General features: G+C 58.0%; 8 protein-coding genes across 8 annotated transcripts; 4 read left to right on the forward strand and 4 right to left on the reverse strand.

Moving 5' to 3' along the window:
• The first annotated feature begins 667 nt into the window (after window positions 1-667).
• Window positions 668-2,797, forward strand: B0H64DRAFT_86740 (uncharacterized protein). Its single transcript, XM_062808909.1, has 5 exons — window positions 668-1,068; window positions 1,130-1,296; window positions 1,366-1,553; window positions 1,661-2,211; window positions 2,327-2,797. The coding sequence occupies exons 1-5, from the start codon at window positions 754-756 to the stop codon at window positions 2,624-2,626; spliced, it is 1,521 nt and encodes a 506-aa protein (XP_062662504.1). The 5' UTR covers window positions 668-753; the 3' UTR covers window positions 2,627-2,797.
• A 3,250-nt stretch (window positions 2,798-6,047) lies between these two features.
• Window positions 6,048-9,686, forward strand: B0H64DRAFT_86978 (uncharacterized protein). Its single transcript, XM_062808912.1, has 2 exons — window positions 6,048-7,048; window positions 8,058-9,686. The coding sequence occupies exons 1-2, from the start codon at window positions 6,227-6,229 to the stop codon at window positions 9,540-9,542; spliced, it is 2,307 nt and encodes a 768-aa protein (XP_062662505.1). The 5' UTR covers window positions 6,048-6,226; the 3' UTR covers window positions 9,543-9,686.
• A 1,405-nt stretch (window positions 9,687-11,091) lies between these two features.
• Window positions 11,092-11,637, reverse strand: B0H64DRAFT_386839 (uncharacterized protein). The gene has a single exon (XM_062803171.1). It carries the CDS (start codon window positions 11,568-11,570, stop codon window positions 11,358-11,360), a length of 213 nt encoding a protein of 70 aa, XP_062662506.1. The 5' UTR covers window positions 11,571-11,637; the 3' UTR covers window positions 11,092-11,357.
• Window positions 11,638-12,185: 548 nt separating this feature from the next.
• Window positions 12,186-17,223, reverse strand: B0H64DRAFT_336556 (vacuolar protein sorting/targeting protein 10; the record flags this gene model as incomplete). Its single annotated transcript, XM_062801149.1, has 2 exons — window positions 12,932-17,223; window positions 12,186-12,849 (listed from the first exon to the last, which is right to left on the reverse strand). Exons 1-2 carry the CDS (start codon window positions 16,828-16,830, stop codon window positions 12,186-12,188), a joined length of 4,563 nt encoding a protein of 1,520 aa, XP_062662507.1. The 5' UTR covers window positions 16,831-17,223.
• An 883-nt stretch (window positions 17,224-18,106) lies between these two features.
• On the reverse strand, window positions 18,107-19,433 carry B0H64DRAFT_317618 (uncharacterized protein; the record flags this gene model as incomplete). Its single annotated transcript, XM_062800342.1, has 2 exons — window positions 18,107-18,154; window positions 18,207-19,433. 2 exons carry the CDS (start codon window positions 19,431-19,433, stop codon window positions 18,107-18,109), a joined length of 1,275 nt encoding a protein of 424 aa, XP_062662508.1.
• A 1,157-nt stretch (window positions 19,434-20,590) lies between these two features.
• Window positions 20,591-21,564, forward strand: B0H64DRAFT_87506 (uncharacterized protein). The gene has a single exon (XM_062808914.1). It carries the CDS (start codon window positions 20,697-20,699, stop codon window positions 21,303-21,305), a length of 609 nt encoding a protein of 202 aa, XP_062662509.1. The 5' UTR covers window positions 20,591-20,696; the 3' UTR covers window positions 21,306-21,564.
• Window positions 21,565-22,215: 651 nt separating this feature from the next.
• On the reverse strand, window positions 22,216-23,344 carry B0H64DRAFT_87514 (uncharacterized protein). The gene is made up of 2 exons (XM_062808915.1): window positions 22,374-23,344; window positions 22,216-22,319 (listed from the first exon to the last, which is right to left on the reverse strand). Exons 1-2 carry the CDS (start codon window positions 23,092-23,094, stop codon window positions 22,279-22,281), a joined length of 762 nt encoding a protein of 253 aa, XP_062662510.1. The 5' UTR covers window positions 23,095-23,344; the 3' UTR covers window positions 22,216-22,278.
• A 547-nt stretch (window positions 23,345-23,891) lies between these two features.
• B0H64DRAFT_371401 (uncharacterized protein) lies at window positions 23,892-25,829 on the forward strand (the record flags this gene model as incomplete). Its single annotated transcript, XM_062802153.1, has 2 exons — window positions 23,892-25,425; window positions 25,495-25,829. 2 exons carry the CDS (start codon window positions 23,892-23,894, stop codon window positions 25,827-25,829), a joined length of 1,869 nt encoding a protein of 622 aa, XP_062662511.1.
• Between the last annotated feature and the right edge of the window lie 445 nt (window positions 25,830-26,274).

Below are 26,274 nucleotides of genomic sequence, written 5' to 3' on the forward strand. Positions count from 1 at the left end.
GGGTGTGGAACACGGCCAGGCTGTGCTGAACATCGGAACATCCGCGCCTCGGTAGATCTCACCTACCCCCATCACCAGTCGTCAGTCTTGAAGACCAGTTAATTAACGTGGTCAAGCACGGGGGAGCCGAAGGTTGAAAGAGGAAGGCGCCCGAGATCCTGCGGCCGACGAGCAGCATCACCAACAGCAGCTGTGGTTGATACGTCTTGCTATTTGCTCAAGAGCTGCTGGTGGTGGCCATCGGGCCGAGCGAGGAGAGAGAGCAACTACTGTGTAAACCGCACTCGTAGGAGACAGCCAATTCGGACCCGACAGACTGCCCGACGACTTCGCCCGAGAGCAATCCACACGGATCAAACTGCAACTGTGGTGGACCCCTGAAAGGCGGTTGCGCAACAGCATTGCTAGGACCAACTGCAGAGCGAATGCAGCAGGGGGAGGACAAACACATTGTGGTACCTGTTGCCTTCTTCACTGCCACCGAGTTTGTTGCCACCGCCCGGTTATCGACGCAGCAGGCTGAGTTGAGTCGAGGACGGTCGGATATAAGAACGTGTTGCTCATCGTCAAACACAGTATAAGGGGTTGTTCGGACTTGTTCAATTCAGACAGACGAAGCGGACACGGGGCGAACTTAGAGCGCTAACCTAGTTGCCTCCCACGAAAGGTGTCAAAGAGAAACCATCCATAGGCTAGGGGGAACCACACTCTATCACTCACCTGCATTTCTTACAACCAACGACACAACCAACAATGGTCTTTACCACACTTCCCCCGCGGGGGATCCTCGGCCACGGCCCGAAGATAATAACCAGCAATCTGGTCTCGGCACGATCGGTTGGTTCTGTTCCGCGGCTCCAAGCCCAGCTTGCCGACCTCACTCCCACCCTTGACAACAACACCCGCAGTCTCCCACCCGCGTCCTTCAACTCAATACCCGTCCGCGGGGCACCCCCACCGGTGCGGCCGGTTGTGTCTGCGTACCCGCAAAATCGCGAAGAGTTCTGGCGCAAGGTGCCGGTGTGGGGGAATGTATCGACCAAGGAATTCCTCTCGTACAGCTGGAGTGTAAGTCTGGCAGGCGCAGTGCAAGCAAGAAATGAGATCCGTTTCTTACAGACACCGCTAGACGAAGAATATGGTCGAAACAAAACCGCAGCTCTTCAAGTTCTTGGAGGCCACTCTCCCCGAGGAAGTGCCGTACGACAAGTCCGGCACACGGATGCAGAGTCGCGACGAGTTCATCAAGGATGTCTTTGAGGGGATCACGGCCGCCACCATGGCGGTCCGGATGACGTGAGTGATCAGCCCCCACCAACCCGACCCCCGAGACAGAAGGGAGGAAAACGCCACTGACTTCCACAGCCCGTACATCCTGAGCCGGATCAACTGGAACGACCCGCGGCACGACCCCATCGCCCGGCAGTTCATCCCCCTGAAGTCGCGCATGATCGCAGACCACCCAAAACTGACCCTCGACTCCCTCCACGAGGAGGCCGACTCGCCCGTCAAAGGCCTCGTCCACCGGTATCCGGACAAAGCCCTCTTCCTCCGTAAGTCCCCCCCCATTCCCTGGAAAGAAAAAAAAGAACGGAAGAGAAACCCACCCCACCTGAGCCCCCCCCCCCACAGACCAACTGACAGCCACCACCCAACCCAGCAACATCCGTCTGCCCGACCTACTGCACCTACTGCACGCGCTCCTACGCCGTCGGCGCCGACACGGCCACCGTCTCCAAAGCCTCGCTCAAACCGGGCCGCCGCCGCTGGGAGGAAGCGCTGGCCTACATCGCCAGCCAGCCGCAGCTGCGGGACATCGTGGTCTCGGGCGGCGACGCCTACTACCTGCAGGCCGAGCAACTCGCACACCTCGGCGAGCGGCTGACGGCGATCCCCCACATCCGGCGCTTCCGGTTCGCGTCCAAGGGCCTGGCGGTGGCGCCCGGCCGCGTGCTGGACCGCGCGGACCCGTGGACGGACGCGCTGGTGCGGGTGTCGGACGGCGCGCGCCGGGTGGGCAAGGCGGTGGCGTGGCACACGCACTTTAATCACCCGAACGAGATCTCGTGGGTTACCGAGGCGGCGGCGCAGCGGTTGTTTGAGGAGGGGGTGACGGTGAGGAACCAGTCGGTGCTGTTGAGGGGGGTGAATGATGACGTGGAGACGATGGGGGCGTTGGTGAGGGGGCTGGCGGATAATAACATCTTTCCGGTGAGTGTGTCCTGTCTGGCGGCTAACCTACCCTACCTACCTACCCAAGAGAGAGAGAGAGAGAAGGTGGCTTTGTAGTTTTGGGGACTGGCTGACTCGGTGACACACACGGCAGTACTACGTCTACCAGTGCGACATGGTCAAGAGCGTCGAGCATCTGCGCACGCCGCTGCGGACTATCCTTGACCTGGAAGCCAAGCTCCGCGGGTCGATTGCGGGCTTTATGATGCCGTCGTTTGTGGTCGACCTGCCGGGGGGCGGTGGGAAGCGGCTGGCGTGCTCTTATGAGTCGTATGACCGCGCCACGGGTGTTTCGACGTACACGGCTCCCGCTGTCACGGGGCGTGACAAGGAGAACAAGGTGTATGAGTACTACGACCCAGTTGACTCTCTGCCTGGGAATACGGCATCATGAGGCTATGGGGTCACCGTCAAGGGCTTTGTGTCGGGGAGAGTGGATGCATGGGGCTGGGCCAGGTTGATAGGACGGCCGGTGGTTTGGTAGGCGGCATACTTGGGGGTTTCTTATGTTTCATCCGATCGGAGTTCTGGCATGCTGTTAACATGGTGAAATAACGACGGCGAGGAAAGTCACGAATAGCATCTTAGTGTTTGCAGCCATCGCCCCTGCTCCAGTCGGAAGGAGAGTGACAAGAAGCACACAGTCGGTCAGCGCCTGGTTTGGCAGAGCAAGGGGTTCATGATTTGCTGCCGCCCGCCACCAACCAGACGAACGAGTGGCTTCGGGATGTTTGGATGCCAATTTTACTGTCCCTGATAGTCAAGGGGGCTGGATCGAAGGAGAGAAGCAGCCACAAGCGGCACGGGATGGCGACATTTTGGCGCCTATCGAGTCCTGCAGACCATTGTGGTGTGCGCCACCCAGTTGATGTTCTGCTGCTCGTTTCCTGCGGCGGAACTTGGTCAACCCGGAGATATGCCCCCACACCGGCGGCTCGGAGGGCTTGAGACGGCCCCGCCCGGCCGAGTTGGACCCACATCCGGCCCCGAAATCCATCGGGAGCAACCCGGGTGCTCGAAAGAGGCACAATACCGTCAGGCGTCGAACGTCGACAAGGTCATCCGGTTACGGGGGCCTCCAAAGGAATACCAACCTAAATTTAGGAGGGCTGATTGCCTCTCATCTTCGCCGAAGGCGAAGGGAGGCGAGACAAGCGCGACTTCTTGGTCGAGCATCGAAGCTGGCGGGGACAAGGAAATTGCAATTTCCCAAGAGAGGAGAGCCAGTCTTGAGCTAGTTTGGTGTTTTGCGCCCTCCCACGAGCAAACTCGGTCAAGCGTGCCACCAAGGCGGGGTGTTTCCGGTTTTAGCACAAGTGATGAGTTTATCTTTCCATCTCGGGCTTGGGGCGGCCTGTTGCATTGTGAAGCCGTCCACAGCCGCGTTGACATGTCGTGATGTGCATCGTCAAGTTGCTTTTGAAAAGTGGGCGGCGTCGACTGGAACGTCGACTGGGAAACCCTGTCCGGCTCCCACAAGGCCAATGTCAATCTCTCGGAGATCACCTGCGTCGATGACAGTGCCGGACTCAACGATTCCCTCGCAATCGCCTCCCCTGTCTTCCCCAGGTCCTTCCAGATTCTTCCTAGACTCGGCAGGTGGTTTGCGGAGTCTGGCCCGGGTGACATGTGGATCGTGAGGGTTACTGACAGTCCGGCTCAACTTCATGCTCGCTATGGGCCGTGATCGGATGAGAAATACGATATTGCACGTGGCGCTCGGGACGTCTGCGGTTGGCGACGAGGAGTGTCTGACATGTTTCCCAGCGATGTGCCGACCTGAGTAAACTTGTCTTGATTGCATCATGTTGGGGGTGCTGCACTTGCAACGGGTTCCTGCATTGTCTCTCATAACGCGCGCCACGAGGCCAATGACAACAGGCGCAACTCTATTTGGAACTGCGAGTTCCCGAAACTTGGTCGCCGAATGGGCGGGGTGATATCACTGATGTAAATACGGTCGATCTCGGCTGGGCCATGTGCATGTCCGTAGGGAGTTTGGGCGAGATCTTCTCGAACACCTACGCTGTATGGTTCCGTCCCTGCCCGTCGCCTAAATGGGTGGTTGCACTGAACCACGGGTTGGCTTCATGCTCAATGCGTCTCTCGGTTAAAGAAACGCGTTCAATTCGAGCATGGACGCGAGGTTGGCCCGTTGGACAGAGAGCGAGCTTGGGTTGCAGAGCAGCTGTGCCGTTGTTTTGCAGATAACGCCCGCCGGGATAGGCCATGATTTTTGCGCGGTAAACTGCGAGACTGAGACTAACTATCTCCAGGTTCTGACGGTGGTCAGCTCAGATATTGCGCTGGGATAGATCACCGGACTGTTGCGTCGTCGTGAAACATGTGTGTCTGACCCGTTGACCCTAGTAAGTTAGTCCAAGCCCGACGTCTGAGACTCGTTGTCGCGTAATTGAATGGTAAACAACCCCATACGGATAACTACCAGGGGCTCATTGATGGTTCTGGCCTGGCGAGGGGCAAATGGCGGTAAGTCTGACGGGCTCGTCTGCGATGCATCAGCCAGAATTCTCCGCTGCCTAGTCGTTTCAGATGGTGAACTCGCAGCGGTCATGCTGCGAGACCAGGGAGGAAGCTTGACTGACCGCCTGCCACGTGTGAGGCGCCGGATCTAAGACATACCCACGAGAGGATCATCTGGACCCGTCCGGCCCAACGGTGAAGCTCAGAGCGTAGCATTATGGAATACATACTGATGACAGAGATCCTTCAGGTGCCTAAACAGCGAGACAGCAACCCGTACCTTGGAGGATCCCACTCCACCTGCCAGCTCAGCAGTGCAGTGCAGAAGTAGAAAATCACTCAACGCGACGAGTCAAACGAGACACCTGCCCGAGGCAGCGAGACCCCGGAGCTGCTCGTCCCGGATGTTCTGGAAGTTGGATGCCATATTTTGTAGATTCCGTACTGTGTCTTCGTCCCGGGATTTTGTGCATCCAATCGCCAGAGAGTCAGTCGGGCGAGACGAGGACCTAATTGAGCCTCGCAGAGCCATCGTGTTTGAGACAAACTGCATAATGTTGGACAGGCGCCAATGTGCAGCAAGGCAGGGTTGGGGGTTAGGGAGGTAAATTTGCAGTGTGTTCCCCTCGTCTCGTATGTAAACCTTACGTTAGACGGCATCGGTACCTTCCAGTTGCACAGGAGGATGGCCCGTCTTGGAAATCCGAATTGGAGCTGGATTTTTGTGTGTTGGTGACCGATTGTGGGTGCAGGTGGGGGGAGGGCGGGGAGGTTCTTTCCTGGATTTTTGTGCCTTCCGTGCCGCAGCCTCAATGGCTGCGTCTGGACGCAGTCCAGTCGTACTTGCAGTCATCGAGGCATGGATGGATGGGGGCTTCGCCAGCAAATCGAGGGCAGTGGCGATCCTCCCCAGATTTTAGGCGGTTCGACGCGGGCAGCACACGAACGCGGATGGAAGGGGCTGATAAGGCAGGTCCAACCCCGGACGCCGCCTGCATGCTGTGTGCTGTCCGCGTCTGCAACTGAATGCTGCAATGCTGCAATGCTGCTGTCCTGTAACTCCGTACCTGCCTGCCTGCCTGCCGCTCCATGACGGGAGAAACCTGAACTCCGACAATTATCGTCCCTTTACGAATACCAAATGGAAACATCGGAACAGAGCAGCACTATGCCATTGGCAATATCAATGCCAATCCGCGAATACTACCTCCTCTAAAACACAACAACGTGTTCTTCTCGGACCATTTTCTCACACTTTCCCCCAACAACAACATTCCGCTTTCCGCGTTCCGCAGATCGGGCTCTGGACTGTCATCACCCCCCATGGCGCTTCGTCGTCAGTGACCCGCTTTCGAAAAACGGCTCGTCTTCCACTCGGAGGCTGAGCCTAGCACCCTTGCAACCTGCCCTGGCGCTCTCTGTCTTGGCTTGCCGCGAGGCCCGTTCCCAACTGGCTGGACCCTTGAAGGAACACCAGGGGAGCTCGCGCAGCCGGCAGCCAGTTAGCGAGATGGGCAGCAACAAGGCCTTCCTGGCGCCTTCTCGTCGTGCCCCAGAGCGTGGTGGCACTATTTCCGGATGGACTCCTCCAGGGGTTCAATGTGGAGTGATGGACGCCTTTGACGCCCGCGACTCTGGTGACATGCCAGTGCTGATTCGAGCCATGGGAGCAGGGGTAGCTCCCCCATCGGCTCGTCCGTTGCCAGACGAACCCTTGACGCCCCGGACAGCTTCATCAAGCCTTCCCTTCCTCATCAGCAGCTCATCTACCCCATCCCCCCAGACTCCCTCTTCACCTCTCATCCCGCCTCACGATACCTGCCAGACCCCCAGTCCGCCACTCGCGTCACACGTCGACTGCATCCAGCTTCCCTCCTCCTTCTACTTCCCTCCCTCGGCATCGAGATCCGGCAGCGTCTCCGGCTTGTCGTCTGACCCTGGTGGCCTTAGCGACGACACGTCCAGCGTCATGCCCGGCCAGACTTTCGAGGCTCAGGCCGAGCATCGATTCCAGTCTCCCAACTCAGCCGACTACTTCCCGTTAATCTGTACCGCGACTAACACGAGCATCGACGACACCACCACCCAACCACCACCTTGTTCGGCAGGCAGCGAAAAGAGTGGACGAACAGCGAGTCCAATGAGCTTTGCGCGCTGGGCGAGGCGACAGCACGATGGGGAACCAGCGAACAAGCTGAAAAGGCGAGACCATGGCAGCCGAAACGGCCTCTCGAGATCCGGCAGCATCCAAAAACGACAAGCTCAAACCGGAGGTGCCCCACAGATGACCCGGGAGGAATTTGAGGCTCTGCCGCTGGCGATACAAAGAAAGGTGTGTAGAAGCCATTCTCTTTTCGGTTTCGTTATATTCAAGACGCACGGCCGCGAAACTCGATGACCGAGTCGCTCGTGTTGGCGTGCTTGCTTCGGCCACAGACCTGCTGCTCTCTTTGGCTTGGCGCAAAAAAAAAAAAAAAAAACACAAAATCCCAAACCATACCAGCCTCTGCCCCGCCCGTTTCCCTCTCCATTGGTTCGTCCCGCAAGTGCTGGGCGCCTGCAGCTGAATTCACATTCACACTACCCACGGCCAATGGGAGAGGGCTCCCCGGAGGACTTTGCTCGCGATGGCACCGAGATGGTTGCGCTTATCTCCATGACTCGGGTTGGTCGAGAAACACAAATTTTTTGCAGTCAAACGCGCGGCAGCTAGGAGTTTCGGAAAGCATCATCGCGCCGCGTACCTGAGCAAGGGTCACGGCTTAGACAAGGGATTCCCTCACTGTGAAGTTACGCCTGCCCAAAAGCTCAGGTAATTTCCGACCTGGGTATCCTAGCTTCGGGAACTGCGGGGAGACAGGGAGCTTGCGCGAGCTCCTTTTGCTTCATCGCGATATGCGAGATGCCCGCCAACCGGACTGTTCGATCTCTCCGTTGAGCCATGCAGCGCGCCGATGCGGCCTTGCTTCTTGTGCCGGAATCCACCAAGTGGTGATCCTCTGGCGAAAGTGCGTCACGGCAAGAGAACCCATGCGTGGTAGCAGTGTGCTCAAACTCGCAGCCATGCATCTGGTTGGGCCGAGCTGTTGCTGCACGGGAGGGGAAAGCAACCCCATCACGAGCGTTTTAGCCCTCAGCACCTGCAGGTCCCGCTCGCTAGGACCTTGAGCTCCTCTCCTCGTTCGCTGTTCGCTGCCGTCCGTGGGACGTTCCTTGCATCCAGCGGACCATTCTCTCTTTATCGTTGAACTGCCTTGACCAACCAAATCGGTGGTCACCCTTGACGACCTCTCCTGACCCTCATCGTTCTTCCTTTTACTAAACGGTGCCCTCCCCTCTAGTACTTTTCCACCCTCGAACGGCTACGTTTCGCTCAGGAGTCCGGACTCGTCGACGGCATTTCCCAGCACTACGACGACATATCACATTTCAAGGGTAGAAACCCCCGCCACGACCGTAACTCTTCGGAACAACTCGTTGGTCGATCTCGGCACGAATCCGGGTTCGAGTTTCACTCGTCCACTTGTGATTCGTCGCCCTTGTGCGCCGGTCAGCCAGAAGCAACACAGGAAGAGGTAGAGTTCCGCCGCCCTGCGATACGGCATCGTGCGAGTGTCATATTTGACGCGGCCGACGAGGCCGTATATAAACTCAACCAACAAGCCGGCAGGAGAAACCGGTCACCGACTGTTGACTCTCTCACTCCGCCGCTCTCCCCTGCTCGACATAGTATGGACTCGCAGGATGGATTCAGGAATCATGTTGATCGCCCCGCCGATGGGCAGGTACCCAAGTCGTTCTTCGACAGCTTTCGGTGGCTTGACGAGGAGGAGGATCTGGACTTGCGCCTCTTTCTAGACGACTACCATGCGAACTTGCGGGAGGGCACGCCGACGACCAAGCAACGGCCATCCTTCCGTAGGACCATGTCGATTTCAAAAATCCCCTTCGGTCGTCGAAGCTCAGTGTCGTCGATCAGACCTGTCACCAAAGACGTCATGACGCCGACGTCGCCGATCCACAGCCCAACGGGCAGCATCTCCAACGGCTTGACTCACGCGAGGCGCAAGTCGCGCGCCCTGTCTCTCATCACGCCAAAACACGCAGCCCATCCTTCCATCACCGCATTCGACCCCGCAGCCGCCCACTACCAGGACCCCGAAGCGCGGTTGAAGCTCCGTGTGTACTTGGCCTCGCCGCAGAAGTTTGACGAGGCTGTCGAATTCGGATTCCCATCGGCAGACGTGTTGTCACCTGCACAGGCGGTCAATGCGGACCACACTGAACTTGACGGGCAGCCGAAGCAAAAATCGGCAGATGGCTCGTCCAATATGCACACCTTCTTGGCCGACCACGACGACGACGACGATCTGTCACTTTACAGCGATCATGCGACGTCGCTGGGCGACCCCGACTCTCCCAAGACCCCGGAACCGGTCGAACAACGGACTGTCGCCCCACGCCACGGGCGGGTTGCCTCGGCGGACGTTGTCGGCGGAAGAGGATACGGGAGGACCACCCCGGAAGGGCCTTTCTATGTTCAAGCACCAGCGGCGTCCCGCGAGATGACTCTGCGTATGACGCTGACCCGGCCTGACCTTCGCGCACACGAGGATGACATGTATGGTTGGCAGCAGAAGCCTGTCTACCAACAGCACGCGCGCCGACCAACCGCCATGGCGTCTCTGGGTACGGAGAACAGAGCGCCACACACGGCGCCACACAAGGAGAGCCTCGATAAATTCGCCGAGGTTGACCACTGGAACGAAACTGCCCCGGAAAAGGGGGTGATGAGGCGGATATGGAACCGCGTACGGAGGGGTTGAGTCCCCCAGACACACTCGACAGCATTGTCACATCACGCAATGTCACTCGCTCTCGCAACGAATTTAACGCTTATTGATCTCTCGCTACTATCGAGTCGATTCCTTCTCCCTAATCTACTTGGACCAGAAGAGACTGGATCGACTTTTTCATTGGTTGTTTTGACATTTTTGCAAGGCGTTGGCTGGTTCTCTTTTGTCTCTGCATCCTGCTTTGGTGCTGGCTGGCGGAAATTGTGTATAAAAAGGTTTAGCATCTCACGATGGAGTTTCTATTGTAATAGTCTATAGATGGGCGTTGAGAAAAACGGAGCATGGACAATAACATCTGAAGCCTTTTCCGTTTTACTTGCTGGTCCCATTATAGTGAATTGCTTTCATCGAATCCCCGCGAATCCCCAAGTGAGACGAATATTTGGGAATGTCATGACGATGCTCCCCATGTCTCGCCCAGGCCGGCCTCAGGGCGGCCATCGACCCGACAAGGCGTGCACATGTTCTGGCATGGCCGCATAAACGCAGCCGCGGTAACCGTCGCGCCCTCGAACCGGCCTGGTGGGTGCGGTGGTGTGGTCATCCTGGACCCCGCGCCGCCCCGAGTCACTCGACGTCACATCGGGCGCTTGCTTGGGGTCCAGGCACGCTAGGGGCTATCATTGACCGTTGGAGTTTAGTCGGTTTGTGAACGACGGGGTTTGCCTCCCCGGCAGGGCGTCTTGGTCACCTGAGATGTCTTGCGACAATCTCAGCGAGAGAGAGGGGGATAAGAGGATACGATACGGATGCCATCCGGGACTGACGGGACCGGTCGACGGGGGGCGATAACTTTCGCGGAGCGGAGCGGTGAGTGCTGACTGACTGTGACCGTCACTGTCACTGTCACCGTCACTGTCACCGTCAGACCGATTGCCGGTCTTGTTGACCGCTTGCTCTGGAACTTGCCCTCCTCCCCCTCCGCCGCGAAGCCGGGCCCGTGCCTGCCGAGGTGGACCTGCGCGCCCCTGGGGTTTTCTGGGTCCCGTTCCTGGGCCCCGGGTCCTTGTCCTTGTCCTTGTTCTTGTTCTTGTTCGTTGCTCCACAGTCAGCACTCTCTGCTCTGCTCCGACGCTCCCCGGCCCCCGTTTCCCGTCCGTGCCTTCGAGTGCGAGAGAGCTGGCCTTTGCTCAACAAGGCTCGCTCGACAAGGCTCGCAAAGGTCAGGACGATCACTCGTTAACGAGTGAACTCCACCATGCTCTTTTTTCCCTCCGGTCCGGCCCCACACGGATCAGCCGATGGGCCTGGCTTTTCTTCCTGGGGGGGTTTGCGCCGGAGGGTTCCGGGTGATATGCTATCGACGCTAACTCCATACTTCGTCACTCTGGAACTGCACAGTGAGACTGTCACTCTCGAGCGTGTCTATCCTTTAAGCTCCTTGTGGCTGGCCGGCTGGCTGCAGCTGCGGCTGGGGTTCTCATCAACCCCCCACGCAGTCCCCCTTGCTCCCCGCTGTGCCGGGGGGATGGGATGGGTTTGTCACTCGCTCGGTTGGATAATCTTCTTCAAAGAGAGACACACACGTGCGACGGAGGATGAGCGGCGGCAGGGAAGAAATTTTTTAATTTTTTTTTTTTTCTTTTCTCCTCCCAGGGTTGTCTCGCTCTGAGACGGCGGTGAAGATTTCAAGGCTCAGATCTCGGACAAGGCCAGACAGGGCACAAGGGGGTTTGGTGACGGGGAATTCCGGACTGGAACCTTCGAGGCCGCCTGGGCTGGACTGGGCCGGACTGGGTGGATGAATGAGGGGAGTGTTTGCGCGGACTCGTCACCGTCATTTAGTTAGGGGGGCTCAGAGGGGGGAGATGAAGTTTGCGTGTTTGTCATCCCCCCCAGAAGGAGAGCTACCCGACAGGAGACTGCTTGGAAGTCCCCCGCATCACAACATTGACGAGTTAACGGAATGGGGGCTGCGGCTGACGTGACGTGACGTGATGAGATCGCGTCTTGCAGGAGGAGACGCGATCTCCAGATGCACCACCAACCGAGCTGCATGAGTTGTCGGGTTAGTTAGTGGTTGGATCAGACTGAGCGAGTTCACTGGCTGGGTGACGGGTGCAGGGGCAAGGAATAATAAGCTCGATTGCCGGGCGCCTGAGGGCGATCCAACCGCAAGTGCAGTGAACGAGTTACACGAGTTAGTGTGCTTGGTGTGACGGGATCCAGCACAAACTGGTTCATTCGGGCTCGTTGACTGGTGGGCGACTCGAGAACCAACCGCCGTGTGAAATCATAGCCTGACATCGAGGTGACACCAAAAGACTCGTGTAAAAAGAAGATCTGACTTGTCGGCAGCTATGGTCTGCAACTGATACATCCAAGCCGTTGCGCTTCGTTGTACTCGACCCAGGGGCAGTGCCTTGGAGAAAGGACAGACAAAATAACGTGAACCATACACATCTTTTGAAGCCCATGTCCGAATAACTAGTTATCACAACCCAATCGCTGACTACAATGCAACCAACCAACCACCACCCAGTCCAATATCGTACCCATCCACCACCCACCCATCTATATTCAGAGACTACACCAAAAAAGAAAACAGAGAATACCCCCACCCCCGCCCTAAACCCATACCCATCCATACCCAACCCACCAACCCCTCCTCATTCATACCTCCTCATCACTATCCTCCCCCAACAACTCCCCCTCATCATCGTCCACCACCGCATAATCCCCGCCCCTCGCAAAGCTATCCCTCGTCGTAAACCTCGTCGTCCCACCACCACCCCCAAGACGACTCCACCTCCCCCTCCCATCCCCACCCGCACCCCCACGACCACCACCCCCAACCAAGTTACTCACACTGCGCCAAACCGCCCCGGCCACCACCGGCAGCGCCACCACCACGGCCGCCAGCGCGCTGAGCGCAATCACAGGATACCTGACCCAGGGCCGATCGGCCTCAAACACGGCCGCGCCGCCATCACCAAGACGGATCTGGCCGAACTTGCCGTTCCAGTTGCGCCAGACATACCAGCCCGCAGCGGCGGCGAGGGCGAAGGGGACGGTGATGGCGAAGAAGAGCGCGACGCCCGAGACGGCGTGCTTGCGCTCGTACTCCTCCTCGTGGCCGGCGCACGGGTGCACGGGGGATTCCTTGTCGGGCTGGCGGCCGCCGACGCAGGTTGTTAAGGGGATGCGCCGGTAGCCCGTGGGTTCGTGGTACTCGATCTCGTCGGGGTGCTGGAGGCACCAGGCGGCGGGGTCTTTGGGTTCGAGACCGGCGACGAGAGAGCACTGGCCGAAGGGGTCGAGTTGGTAGTTGTAGTCGCTGGGTGGGGGTGGAGAGTTAGTATGGGAGTATGTGTGGTGATAATGGGAGGGGGTGGGCAAAGAGAGGGGAGGCGGCTTACCATTCAAAGTCCTCCCGGGTGCAGCTGCAGTTTTGCTTGCCGTAGAGGGGCTGCAGCTTAAAGTCGTTGTAGCACTTGCGGTCCGACTTCTTGCGCAGGTACTGCGAGACGTGGCCGAAGAGGCAGCCGTCGGACTGCATCGGGTGCATGGGCGACCAGACGTCGTAGTCCGACTTGTCCAGATCGTCGTCCAGCTCGCACACGCGGTCGCTGAAGCCTGAGAAATCCAGGTTCAGCGTGAAGGGCCCCTTGCTGCCCTTACCCCAGAGCAAGAAGTTCCGCGAGCCGCCGGACCGCAGGGTGGTCACGTCCCACACCTCGACCTCGTCCGACACGAACTCGTGCTCTTTCCAGGTCTTGCCTTGGTCGAGCGAGTAGATGAGGCTCTTCGTCTTCTTCCGCGACACGGCCGTGGTCTGGACGAGGACGATGACGCCACCCTGGTCGCCGATCGCCCACGTCCACTGACCCTCCTTGACCCGCTTCCAGGTGACGCCGGCGTCGGTGGTCATGAAGGTATCCGAATCCTTCCGGAGGCCCAGCGTGTCGCCGACGTTGCCCCAAGCAAACATGATGCCGACGGCGCTCTCCGACGAGTAGGTCTTGCCGCGGAGCCTGCGCTCCGTGTAGCCATGCAAGTGCAGCGCGCACTTCTCATCGCCGCTGGACTGGCAAGGGAACTTGCCCATCTCGTCGTCGGGGGGCGTCGACAAGTACGCCCACTGCGCACCGTCATTGTGCGTGATCTTGGTTTGCAGCTTCTTCGGCGCGCTGCTGTCCTCGTCGGGGTTGGCGACCACGTTCACCAGCGCAACGCCTTCCAGGCCGGCAATCTTGTCAAAGTCGACGTAGGAATCCTCGTCGCAGTTGACATTCCCCACGCTGACCACGTACGAGGTCCCGTTGGAGTTGCTCTTGAGAATCGTGCCGTGGTTGCAAAGGTTGCCGTCCATATTGGTAGCGACAAACAAGTTGACGGCGTGGGTCGAACTGTCCAGGACCGTGTAGATATGCTGGTGCGGGACGACAAACCCATGGGGAAACAGCGCATCCGCAAAAGTCGTCCCGTCAAGACTGGCGCTAGCTTGGAGAGTCTTGTTGGCCGAATTCTCGGTGGCCACGACGACGAACTCGGCCATGGTAGCAAACTCCTTCACGTTCTTTTGGCGAACCACCTGGTTGTCGAGCCAATCGTCACTCGAGACCAGCACCATCGGGTTGTCCTTGGCCATGCTCTCCTTCTCGTGCTTGATGCAGAGTATCTGTTCCTCCTTGCGGTTGGGATACTTGTAAGCGCTCGACCCGATAAACTCGCAACGCCGGACATAGTGGCCGGGCGACTGCCAGTGATCTCCGCCGTCCTTGGTGTACGAGACAACACCGTAGCAGCCGTCGGAGCTGTCGCACTTCTTGCCCATCCACATCAGCCAGTTCTTTTTATCCGGGTGGAAGGACAGGGGGAACACGTCGTCGGAAGGCTCGTTGGGCGCCTTGAAGCTGTGGAAGCTGCGGCCGCGGTCGGTAGTGTAGATGATCTTCTTTCCAGTCGTGAGGAAAAAGACCATATCTTTGAAGTACTGGTGTGGAACGATGTGCAAGATCTCTTCGTCCTTGAGATCCTTGGGGACGTGCCACTTCTTGCCGTGGTCCTCCGTCACGTAGATAGGGCCGAGTGTGGACTTCGTCCGTCCACGCATGATGATGGTTTCGCCTTCAGTAGAGCTCGACTCGCCCCGTTCCAGGTAGTGCTTCTCCCACCTATCCCAGTCCTTCTCGAAAACCTTTTCCGTCTGTTCGATCTGATCCGTTGCCGGGGCCGACGGCTTGTCGCCGCCACCAATCTCGGAGCACTTCCTCTCGACGTCTTTGTACTTGTCATCCATCTCCTCGGTCGCCTCGCACGTGTTTCCGGGGAGTTTGCGATACCCCGATGTCCCCTTGAAGGTATCGTCGGGCTTAGCGTCGCGGCACACGTCCTCAGGCGGGATGATGGGGCCTTTGGCCACGCACTTGCCGTCCTCCCTCGCAAAGTTGAAATCACATTCGTAGTCGGCGTCGGTGCACTTGCAGTTCTCCGTCTTTGCCACGGCGTGTTTGAACTCTTGCTTCAAGAAGCACTCGGCCTTCTTCTTGCGGCGCGGGAAGCTCTGGGTGTGGCCCATCAGGCAAGTCGGCTTCCCGTCCTTGTCCACGCGCGCGAACCACTCCTCCATGTCGTCTTCCTTGCAAGTGGCTTCGTGAAGGCCGTCGAAGTCGATGGAGATGACTTGCCACTCCGGTGACTTTTCCGTCATGCCGATGAGGAGGAATTTGAGGCTGGCCGATTCTTGCGTGGTCGTGAGGATGTATGGCCTGATCTTGAGATCGTCGGGCAGGGCCTGCTTGTTCCAGTTGAGTCCGTGGTCGAGCGAGTAGCTGATCTCGCTGACATCGACCTCCTTGGAGTCCCGCACAGCGACGAGGATGGAACCCTGGTCACCAAACTCGTACTTGTGCGGACCGTCAAGCGCCTTGTTCCAGGTCATGCCCGCATCATCCGAGACGTAGAGGTTGCCATCCTCCCAGTAATCCTTCAGATAGTCACCCCTGTTGCCGATCGCCATGAGGAGGCCCGGCGCGGGGCTCGAAAAGACACGCCCCACGTTGCTCAGGTCGGTGACCGAGTGGAGGTGGATCCTCTTGTCACCAGCCGTCACAGGCTCGAAGGTACGGCCATCGTCGAAGGTGATCTCCGACACAAGCTTCTTCTTGGCGCTCGCCTTCTTTGCAACTTCTTCCCAGTTATCAACCTTGTTCACCAGGAAAACACCCTGAATACCGGCAATCTTCTCGAAATCGACGTGGCCCCGCTGGTCGCGGTTGGTGTGTGGGATGTTTTCGGTGAAGTAGGTGCCATTGGAGTTGCTCGTGAACATGACGCCCATGGGATTGGACGGCCGGGTGGTCATGACGTCGATTTGGATGCTGTAGTTGGTGCTCTCCAGCACCGTGTACGCCTCCTGGAGGACGCGGTGGTCGTGGTCATCGTGGGTCGCCGGGAAGACGGCGCGGTGCCACTTCTTGGTGTCGTCGCTCACGAAGAGGGCCATCTCATCCGTGTTCATGGAGCTCGTCGCCACGAGCAGGTACTTCTTCACCACCGCGACGTTCACCACACCCTGCACCGGTTTGTTCATGTCGAGGTCGGGCTCGAACTCTTGGATGTCGCGGCTGTCGTCGCCGGCTTGGAAGAAGTTGTCCGAGATCAAGAGGCGCTGGTCCTGCTTGAATGGCGAAAACGTGTCCCTGACGACGCAGAGAATACGGTTGTTGTCCAAATCCTCGGCTCCCGTGGTGAACAAATCCGAAGACTTAGCCCACCAGCAGCCGTCGGTATTCCTGCGCAGCTCCTTGGCGGGCGTCTTGAAACCGTCGGTGGTGTATTGAACCACCTCCTGGCAGAGCATGCCCTCGCAGATCATGCCGTTGAAGAGGATGCGGTCGGGGTCGGTAGCGTGGAACCGCAATATGTCGGCGCGGAACATGCTCATCTCGGTGCCGGACTTGAACGTGTCCCATGTCTTTCCCCGGTCGCTAGTTCGAAAATGGGTGGTACCTTCGGTGAGTATATAGGCGCGTTTCGAGTCAAAGTCGTGCATGCGCAACAACCAAGCCTTGCCGTCGGGTACGGCATCCACGCGCTCCCAGTTCACGCCATGGTCGTCGGAGAGGTAGACATTGTTGGAAGATGTGTCTTGAAAGAGGACCGTGTCCGAGTCGGAAAAGTAGTTGAGATTTTTGGGTATGTTCTCGAATGCCTTCGAGTGGAAGGTTGGCCCGTCGTTCTTCGCGGCGAGGGGTGTCGCCCAGAGGGCTGTGGCCAGCACGGCTGCCGCCTGCAGAGCTCCCCTGACCCTCATGGTTCAGATATCACGGGTCGGGAGGTCATCAATATGGCTGCGCGAACGAAGAGACGGGTGAGCGCGGTATCCCGAGAACGGGCCTGGACGGCACAGGCGATACCGAGGAGTGCGCCCTCAAGAAACTCGGAGTCGTCGGCAGAGAAGGCTTAGGTCAGGTAGTTGAAGCGAAGGAATCTGGAAGTCTAGGTTGATTCTTCGGTATTAAGGTTGTTTCTCATGGGTCGCGGAATGACTTTCGCGTGCTCGTGTCTGCGGTGTCGATAAAGAGGTTCGTAGATGTTTAATGGTGGAACGTGTTGGACTTGCGAGGTTGGACGGGAATCTTTAAAGTTGTCATGTTCCGCAGGCGGCGTTGCGTCGCAAGCTGAGACGCAGCTCGCCAATTATAGCAGGCAGCCGGCAGACAGTGGGGAGAGCTCGAGTAAGCTGCACGCGCGCCACAAGTTGGGCCTGCTCGGCCTGATAAGGCGATAACTACCTATGGAAGGCACCCTCTGGCCAAAAAAAGCCGAACTCGAAAGGAAAGCAAAAAGAACAAATGAAAAGAGATCGAAAAGACTAAGTCAAATAAAAAGAAGAGGGTAAAAGAAAAGGAAATGGAGTAAAAGAAAAGGAAATGGAGTAAAAGAAAAGGAAATCGAGTAAAAGAAAAGGAAATCGAGTAAAAGAAAAGGAAATCGAGTAAATAGAGTTTCTTTGGGCTTCAGGATGACTTTGGTTATATTCCTCCAGCCGAGGACTCGACGTTTCCATTGCCGATATCTGCACTTGGAGTTCGGCGTTTTTTGTCCATGAGGTGGAAGGGTAATAATGCATTCAACCAACCTCCGGTCACCCGCCTCGCTTTAGGGTGGATGAAACATGAACATGAATTATCCATTCTTCTTATTAACCACTGTGCAATCAAAATGGTTACAAATACTCCTAGCCGATAAAACATTACGAGAGTACGAGAGTCCGAGTCTCTCTTACACTACCTAATCCATGGCCACATGTGATGCGGGCCTGCGAAGGAACCTCGAAGAGCAAATGTCGAAAACCAGATTTAAACTCAAGCACATATATAAAACCGCCAACCCATCCCTTTGTGAAATCGCTATATGGACATTTCGAACATTACAATACGACCCTAAATCCGCCGCTCTCTCCCTGACCGAGGCTTGCCGGGGCGGGAGAGCTTTGAAGCACCAAACATTTGCACAAGTCGTCGTCGTGGGCCTGCAGCGATGTGGAACAAAAGAAGAACAACCAACGCAGCTGTCGCTTGCTAGGCTCAATCCCTGAACACAATGGTAGCCTTGCCGCCCGCCTTCATGCCGACCTGTTATTTCATTAGCGAAGGGATACGTGGAACGAGTTGGGATCCTACATACCGTGCAGCCCTTGTCGCTGCCGTAGTATTCGCCCTTCTTCAGCCAGCACGTGCCGGAAATGTCGCCAGTGATCTCGATATTGAAGTTAAGGACGGCGTGGCTGGTCGGCAGGTTGGGGAAGATGGAGATGAATGTCTCGCCCAGCAGGCTCTTACCGACACCGATGTTGGTCGGCGCCCAGTTGCCGGCTGACGAGGGGAACTTGGCGCTCTTCCACGTGCAGGCCTCCTCAACCTCAACACCAGCGTCGTTGACGTAGTACTGGGCGGTCGTGGCTGCGCCCTGCCACCAGTAGTACGTCTTGGAGTCGGGGTTCGTCAGGGGGTATGTCTCGCCAGGGTAGGTGTCGAGGGGAATGATCATCTTCTCGTTGCCGGGATAGTCGGTACGGCAGACGGCGGCGTTGGACGAAAGCTCGTTCCGGACGTAAACACCGCCCGCGCCCGGCTCGCAAAGCTTGGTGGCATTGGGCCGTGTGAGCTCCAAGAAATTGTCCTCGTTGCACCAGAGACCGCCAACAGACTGGCCAGTTGCGCCCTGCTCGGCGGGCCACTGCGTTTTCTGGTAGCCCGGGGGGCAGGCGTAGGAGCACATCATTCCAGCCTCACACCCTCCCGAGATAGGAGAGTCGATGTTGTCAATCGCAACGCCCTTCACCCACCCGCCGAACTTGGCAAGCGTGGTCCAGCCCTTCGTGCCTGACCACGGGATCTCCACGGCACCATAGTCGGTCGGCACCTTGTCGCAGGAGACCTCGCCGCTCGGGAAGTCGGCATCGAGACCAGTCGGCCCCTTCGACTTTGGCGGAGGCGTAGCCGAGGATTTCGGCGGAGGGGTCGACGTGGTAGTCGGAGCCGGGGCCGAGGTCGTCTTCTCGAAGAACTGGCCGCCGTGCTCGGGGGCAGACAGCGAAGTGGAAAGGGAGACGGGGGGTGCGCTGAAGCTGGGCTTCGTCGAGCCCATGACAACGTAGAGGCCCTTGTCGAGGCCCTCCTTCGCCTTGGCATCCTCGATCTTCTTCCCCTTGGCGTCCACATACTCGACGACGGTCGGACCCTCCACATATTCAGTGACGACCACGGTGCCGCCACGCCTCTCCACCTGCGAGTCGCCGTGCTTCTTGGCGTGGAGATGGCGGTGGCTGTGGCCATGGCCGTGGGCATGAGGTTGAGCAGCAACGCCGGCAACAACTGCTGCCGCGACTGCGGTCTTGATGATTCCCCTCATTTTTGCAAGTTCTGAACCACAGATATCCTATCTGTTGCCGCTCGAGCTCGTTAGCCGCTCTGCTCTCGAGCCCAACTCCAGTCCGTGCTGCTGTCGGCCCCCTGTTGCCCTGGTTGTCAACTGTGGAACTCACTTGGTGTTGATATGGGATACAGGCAAATTGCCTCTCTGGTCACACGAATTGGGGTAAAATTGTATGTTCGTTGGCAGTTCCAAAAGAATGTGGTAGAAAGTGCAAAGACTTTCTTTTGGATGGAATCGTCGTCGCAAAAAGAGTGTGCGACGTTGACGGTGGGAAACGGGTGACCAACGGTTCAAAAGAGGGACGAACCGAAGGAGGAGGGCTGCGTCTTGAATGAGCGGCAGGGCGAGTTGTGGTGGGTCGAGCGGAAAGGGAAAAGGAGCGAAATGAGCGCCGGCTGGGATGTTTAGTCCAGACCTCGCCAAGCGGAGGGCAGTGACCAGGGCGACGTCGCTTGGCGAAATTGCATCTTGTGGGAGGAAGGTGGGCCATGAACCTGCAGATTGAAGAGGGCGGCTAATGCAGGTACCGCAGGAGCGCAGGAGCGCAACCAGTCATGGGATGACAGGGATTACCATCTCGAAAACGTGTTTCGGACGAAAGCAGCAGCTAACGCAGCCGATTCGTCAGTCGCAGTCGGCATTGGAAGTTGAGCGAGAAACGACTCGAAAACAAACCGTTAGTTACCAGGAAGCAAATTCGGCATAAACGACGACGTATTTTTGGATCCGCTACCCCTGCCAAGCTACCGAGAAGCCAAGTTTCTTCACCGGGTCGCCAAGCGCACACCATTGGCCTTGCTCAGCCTGGAAGTCCGGACAGAAATGGCCAGAACGCCGTTCTGGCTTTCAAGTTTGAGGGCGGGGATCGATGATCATCATGAACAGCCTGGAAGTCTCGAATATGACGTTTCCCATTTCCACACTTCCGATCCGATTCAACCAGCAACAGTCCATATGGAGGAGTGTATACGATGGAAGCCGGAGACCCAACTCCCTTCGAAGGAAATAAACGGGAACTTCTGTACATCGGCACTTCGGGCTCCTGCCTTCACATCGTTCCACTGGGTACCTGACTAGCCCCGTTTGGGCGAAGCAATCAATCAGGGTTCCTGCTGCTATTGGATTCGGATCTCGAGAATTCTGACCAACTTTCTTCTTTCCAAGCTGACTCGAGTCGAACGCTGAATCGTTGCACAATGACGAGACAACCCCGATTCGTGTTTGAACAAGGTGCTGACAATGCACCTTACCTGCAACGGTTCGGCTGCCCAGCACATCACCCGTGGATCTCGTCCTTCGTTCGGCCCGTCCGGGTTCGACAGTTCGACAGGCTTCGATTCGGAACTTGCCTGGGCCGGGTCCCCAAATCGGGGTTTTCCTTCCCTTGACCCCTGTGAGGCCCTTGCATCGCCAGTTGATTGCCGGGCAATCCCCCGGACGGCAGCCCATCGGGCCCACGGCCGTCGTCGATGCGGAGTTGGCGCGTTGTCGGTGCGCTGTCCCAATCGGACGACAAAATGTCACATTCTGCCTGAAGCGCCAATGAATTGGCCGCGAGGCTTGCCCTTTTCTGCCAGGGCGCTGCCAAGTTGTTGGCAATATGAGGCCGGATTTCACAACAGCATAGCCACCACCGCAGCTCGGCTCGAGCAAATGATCGCCCGAGCGACTAGGCAACACGACGTTCCGTTCGGACGAAATCCCTTGTTTAAGACTCCTTTCCAACGCCGCCGTCGACGTTGCAAGGCAAGGGATTTCGGGCCCCCCTTTCTTTGTTGGCGAACGACAAACTCGAGAGAAAAGCCTGGATCTCGCCCTGATAGTAGTGTATACAACCTGTTTTGTTGAAAGGGATGCCGTAAGAGTGGGCAGCGACGTCCCTGCTTCTACTTGGCATTGGTGTTTTCCCGGTTTTACATCAAAGCCGTGGTTAATGTTCTACGCGAGGGCTATGAAGTAATCTGTGGTGAAAAGGGTGCTCGGGGCGTATGCGACGGGGAAGCATCCTTCGTCAAAAGTCCACACGGTAGGTACATATAAAGACACAACGCCACGGGTCCATCCCAGAGGCTGCTGGCGGCTTATGCCTCACGCGTTCGATCGTGCTTCACCCGTTCCTCTTACCTTCCCTGAAAGGTGCCTCCAGAAAGTCGGACTCGTTCCACAAGCACAACATCTGGCGCTGACAAGAGGACTGGCGCCACGTTGGCGAAAGTCCGGGTCGAACCCCAAGGAGGCGATCTCCGCAAGCACATACGTCTGTGCAAGCAGCCACAAACGTCAAGACCTCTCTGAGTCGAACCCCCGGTTTGCTTTCTACGAATAAGGCCTCATAATACACACTGGCGTCGACTACGAAGTGGTCATGCGTGCGACAATTGTCGAGTGTCCGGTACAGAAACGCCGAGGTACAAAGGCGTCAGCATGGATGCAGGTACGCGTACCCTGTGTGACATTCCACGGAACTATGGGCGCGCTCGTCGAGGCCGAGGTTGCTCGTAGGTCCGAGACGAAGCGACCAGATAATGAACGAGTTCTTGACAACTCGGTCAGTTGTCGTCGTCCTTGCTTATCCTCTGTTCTCGAAGCCCCTAACAGCGACCCTCCCGCTGTCTCAAGCGGGAGCTGTCCGAGACCCGGGCTCCAGGAGCCCACGCCACTCTGGCTGCGTCTCCGGGCCACCTCTTGCTGTTAACCTTACGGAGATGCTCGAAGGGTTAATTATGTGTACAGTATCAAGTCAAACATGGGCCATCATCAAGGCGAACAATACTTGGTAGATCTCATGGGGTTGACCAAAATCCAGAAAAGGGTTACTCGCCTAGGGAGGTTCCAACTGAGGGAGAGGTGTCCTACACCTACCTATGCCATGGTTCAGCGGCGGCATCCGTCAATAACTATGTGTTTGCCGGTTACCTTGCGGTTGGGCTGACCTTTCCAGCAAATCAGTCTCACCGGCGAGAACGCCGTGGTTTCCTCGCGGCAGCCAACAGGGAGACAGAGCGAGGACAGGAGGTGAGTCGGCGGGGAGGTCAGAGCGGTCAATCAAGACCCACTCCAACGGGAGACCCGACGAGCATATTACTGCGTCTGGCTTGGTGAGGCTCCCTGTGGGCAGCTGGAAACCCGAGTAGAGAGGTCGCCCTGGGACCTCATTCGCTACATGCCTGCGTTGCCAGCCGACTTTTCGGCCATTTAGTGGCGCGCATTGAACTCGGGCGTTTCTCACGGCGATCTTTCTTGGATGATGCCGCCCCGGGACGGCACGGGTCCCAGAGCCCAGGTAAACGGAAGCCGAAGCCGGTGCAAAGCTGGAACTGGAAACCAGGTGCAGACTGCTCTTGTTGACTTGAAACGCGAGCATCTTTGATGCAACGCTGCCGCGCAGGAGGGGCCGTTTGGTTGTTCCGCGGAATCGGAAAACACAAACTAATGATGCGTACACTAACCGTGACGACCAAAAAGAGCGTCGTGATGCATCGAACCTGGGCACTCTGGGCAACCGCATCACAGGCACACTCCCAAGGAGGGAAGGTGCTGCTGAAGGTCTGGCGGTCGCTGCGCCACTTCCCTTGGATCGTGTTGCGTGTTTAGGGACGACTCCCAAGTCGCCCCACTCAGCGCCCAGCCCAAACATTCCATCCTGGTCTGCGCGTTCTTTGCCACGGGCAACGATTCGGTTTCGCAGCACAGCCACTGCCCTCTCTAGCTTTTCCAAATTGCCCCGAAACAGAAGAACGCGTGAGTGTGTTGGGGTAAGCAGTAAACCACGAATGGAAAAGCGAAGCGGTGGCTTGATTTACGAGACGGGTTAGCGCGGCGAGGCTGCACCACAACACGCCGAATGGGGCTTGGTCCGGTCAAGTACCGCCCTAACTAACGACGAAGTCGGAATTGTTAGCAGGCACCTGAACGCCTTGCAAGTTGGTGTTCGCCGACGGGCGATCCGGCAAAAGTGGGGCAGGGGAGGCTTGCCGGCTGCTGCGCCCATTTTTCTTGCACACTCCCCGTCTCTTGCAGCCTTCTTTCCCTCGCCTTGAGGCTGCTTTCTCACGACACGTTCTCTCAATCACCAAACCATTCCCACTTCCCGGATGCTGACTGCATATTGTTTTTGACGGCGATTAGATACAACCGTCTTTCTAAGGAGTAAAAATTCAAAGTTCCAATTCATCTCTCTTGTTCTTCCGCAGCCACGACAATACCACGCTTTGTCAAGCTTTCCCGTCGGCTACGATACTCGGAAGCTCTCGCCACGATCTTCAGCCACACATCGAAGCCTCGAGGGCACCCACCCCCCATCGACCCGGCGATGCACCCGGGTTGCTCGTGAAGCCGTCAGCGCGGAATAATTTGACCAGTCACCCGGTACTCGACTGACCGGCTTGAGCGCGTATCCCCAATCTTCGGCCTCGCCCGCGTCTCGCCGCTGTCATGGCCTCGGAACGGGGGCCCACCGCAACAGAAGCTCCGCGTGCGCCCTCTACATCGACGGTACCGCAGACCACAGCTCCCTTTGGGGCAGTCGCCGAACTAGCCCGGTCGAAGTCGCTCAAGCGACAGCGGGAGACAACACCGACGTCGCAGGATCCGTTGGTCTCCAGTGGCGATATCTCGCCGTCCAAAATTGCCCGACTGGTGGGCTTTGCCAGGCAGTCGCATAACCCATCGACAGGCGAGATCGCCGAAGACGATGGCAATAGGCAGGAGGAGGAGGAGGAGCATCAGCTGGCTCAACTAGAACACAGTGAGAACCAACAGCAACCTGCGACCGACGACCTCATGTCGGGGGTCGCAGCAGACCTGCACCGACCGCAAGACGCGCCCCCGGACACAGGGCATTCGGATATCGAGGCGGCTGCGGCAGCCGCGACTGCGAGGGCGCTTAGTTCAGTGACCATTCCGGAAGGCCACGCCCCTGGCGACGAGCTTCACGATGTCAGCCCGCAAAGCGGCACAAGTGGAGCAAGCCTCGAGGATGGAGATGGACACGTAGTCGACAGCCCGACGGCGATGGACGTCGATTCTCGCAACGACGAGAGCTTGTATGCGCCACAACCCGAGGCACCTATGGAAGACAAAACGGGAGCGTCCCTCTCTTACCCAGGAGCCATGCCAGCACCCGGCCATCCACAAAGAATGATGAGCATGCCCGTAGGCGGCCCACAAACCCCCGGTCTCGATCTCACGCCCCGCTCGCCAAACTCGAATAAGAAACACAAGTGCCCCTACTGCGAGACAGAGTTTACGCGTCATCATAACTTGAAAAGCCACTTACTCACGCATAGCCAGGAGAAGCCCTACGTATGCCAATCATGCCAGATGCGCTTCCGCAGGCTCCATGATCTCAAACGGCATAGCAAACTACATACCGGCGAGAAGCCGCACGTGTGTCCGAGCTGTGATAGAAAGTTTGCGCGTGGCGACGCGCTAGCCAGGCATAGCAAGGGGGCGGGTGGTTGCGCGGGCAGGAGACAGACGATGGGTTCGTTTGGCCTCAAGGACGGATATGATGGAGCGGACAGCTCCGCCATGTCGGGGGAATTGTACGACGGTGCGGGAGACATGTCGGATGAGGAGCGGCGGCGTCTGAGCATGCCGAGCATCAAGCCGCAGCACGTCGGTGGACAGACGGGGCCAGACGGCTACGGGACCGGCCATTCGAGCACCTACCCCCCGGCCGGGCAGCGACCAGGCGCACCCGGCGGCCTGTATCCGCCCAATGTCGACCGTGGCTCGTCCAGCACAAACACATCCCCCAGCATGCCGGGCGGCCACACGCCACAAACTAGCATATCATCTGTGCCGCTGAGCGCGGGCAGCTCAGCCATGTATTCACAGGGCGGCATGACGGAGAGCCCCAAGCCGCTGAGCCCGGGCGGCACGCAGGTAAACGCAGCGGCAGGCCAGCAAAGGGCGGGCAACGAACAGCAGCAGGGCGCTCCGGGGCTGTCCCTGCCTACGCATGGTATGTCACCAGCGGCCAAGCAAGCCTGGCTCTCTCAGTACCCCCCCGCTGACCGAGATGCAATCCAAGGCAACGCGACGACGGGCCAGCACGCAGCCGGCCGAGGACGCCCCCGCGCGGCGAGCGGCGCGGGACTACCCCCGCAGGGCGGGGAAAACGGCGGCTTTGGGCAGCCAGACCCGACGATGTGGGCGTATTTCCAACACCTAGAAGGCACGGTCAAACGGCTTAGCGCCCAGGCGGAGACAGACGCGAGAAGCCGAGCGCAGCTCCTGGAGAAGCTCAATACGCACGAGCAGCACATCGCGGCGCTAACGGCCGAGGTGGCAACACTACGGCAGCAGTTCACGCCGCCGCAGGAGGAGGAGGGCTCCCCGACCGATTCTGCCGCCGCTCAACAGTAGAGTTGGTGAGCGTGCGGTTGAAGGAAGCAGGTGAGAGGCGGACCGGAACAGGAGGCTCCAGACCTGCCGCTATCACATTTCCGCGCCTTAACTATACAAGGCGCTTGTATCTTTTAGATGTTTCGAATCTGATTCGGGGCAACGGCGGGCGTTGGTACGGCGCAAGGACGGTGGTATTTAGGACCAAAAGACGGAACAAGCGTTTAGCGTGGTGGGTTTGTAGCAAGCCAGGCAGGACTAGGCAAGGTATCTCGCAAGAGACAACCGACTTTCCGTTCCAAGGAGGTGAGGTTCGTTCAACAGCCAACATCTCGGCCTCGAGACGCGGGCTATGTGTGGACTACTAGCTAGGCTTCTGCACCTAGGTGCTCATGAAGGTGAAGCAGCGTTCGGGCAGCCTTGCCATGGTAGATCCGATAACGGGATTTGGAGTCTACCACTAGAT

This window comes from Chaetomium fimeti, assembly GCF_033439085.1.
Source record: "Chaetomium fimeti strain CBS 168.71 chromosome Unknown B0H64scaffold_2, whole genome shotgun sequence".
Taxonomy (NCBI): domain Eukaryota; kingdom Fungi; phylum Ascomycota; class Sordariomycetes; order Sordariales; family Chaetomiaceae; genus Chaetomium; species Chaetomium fimeti.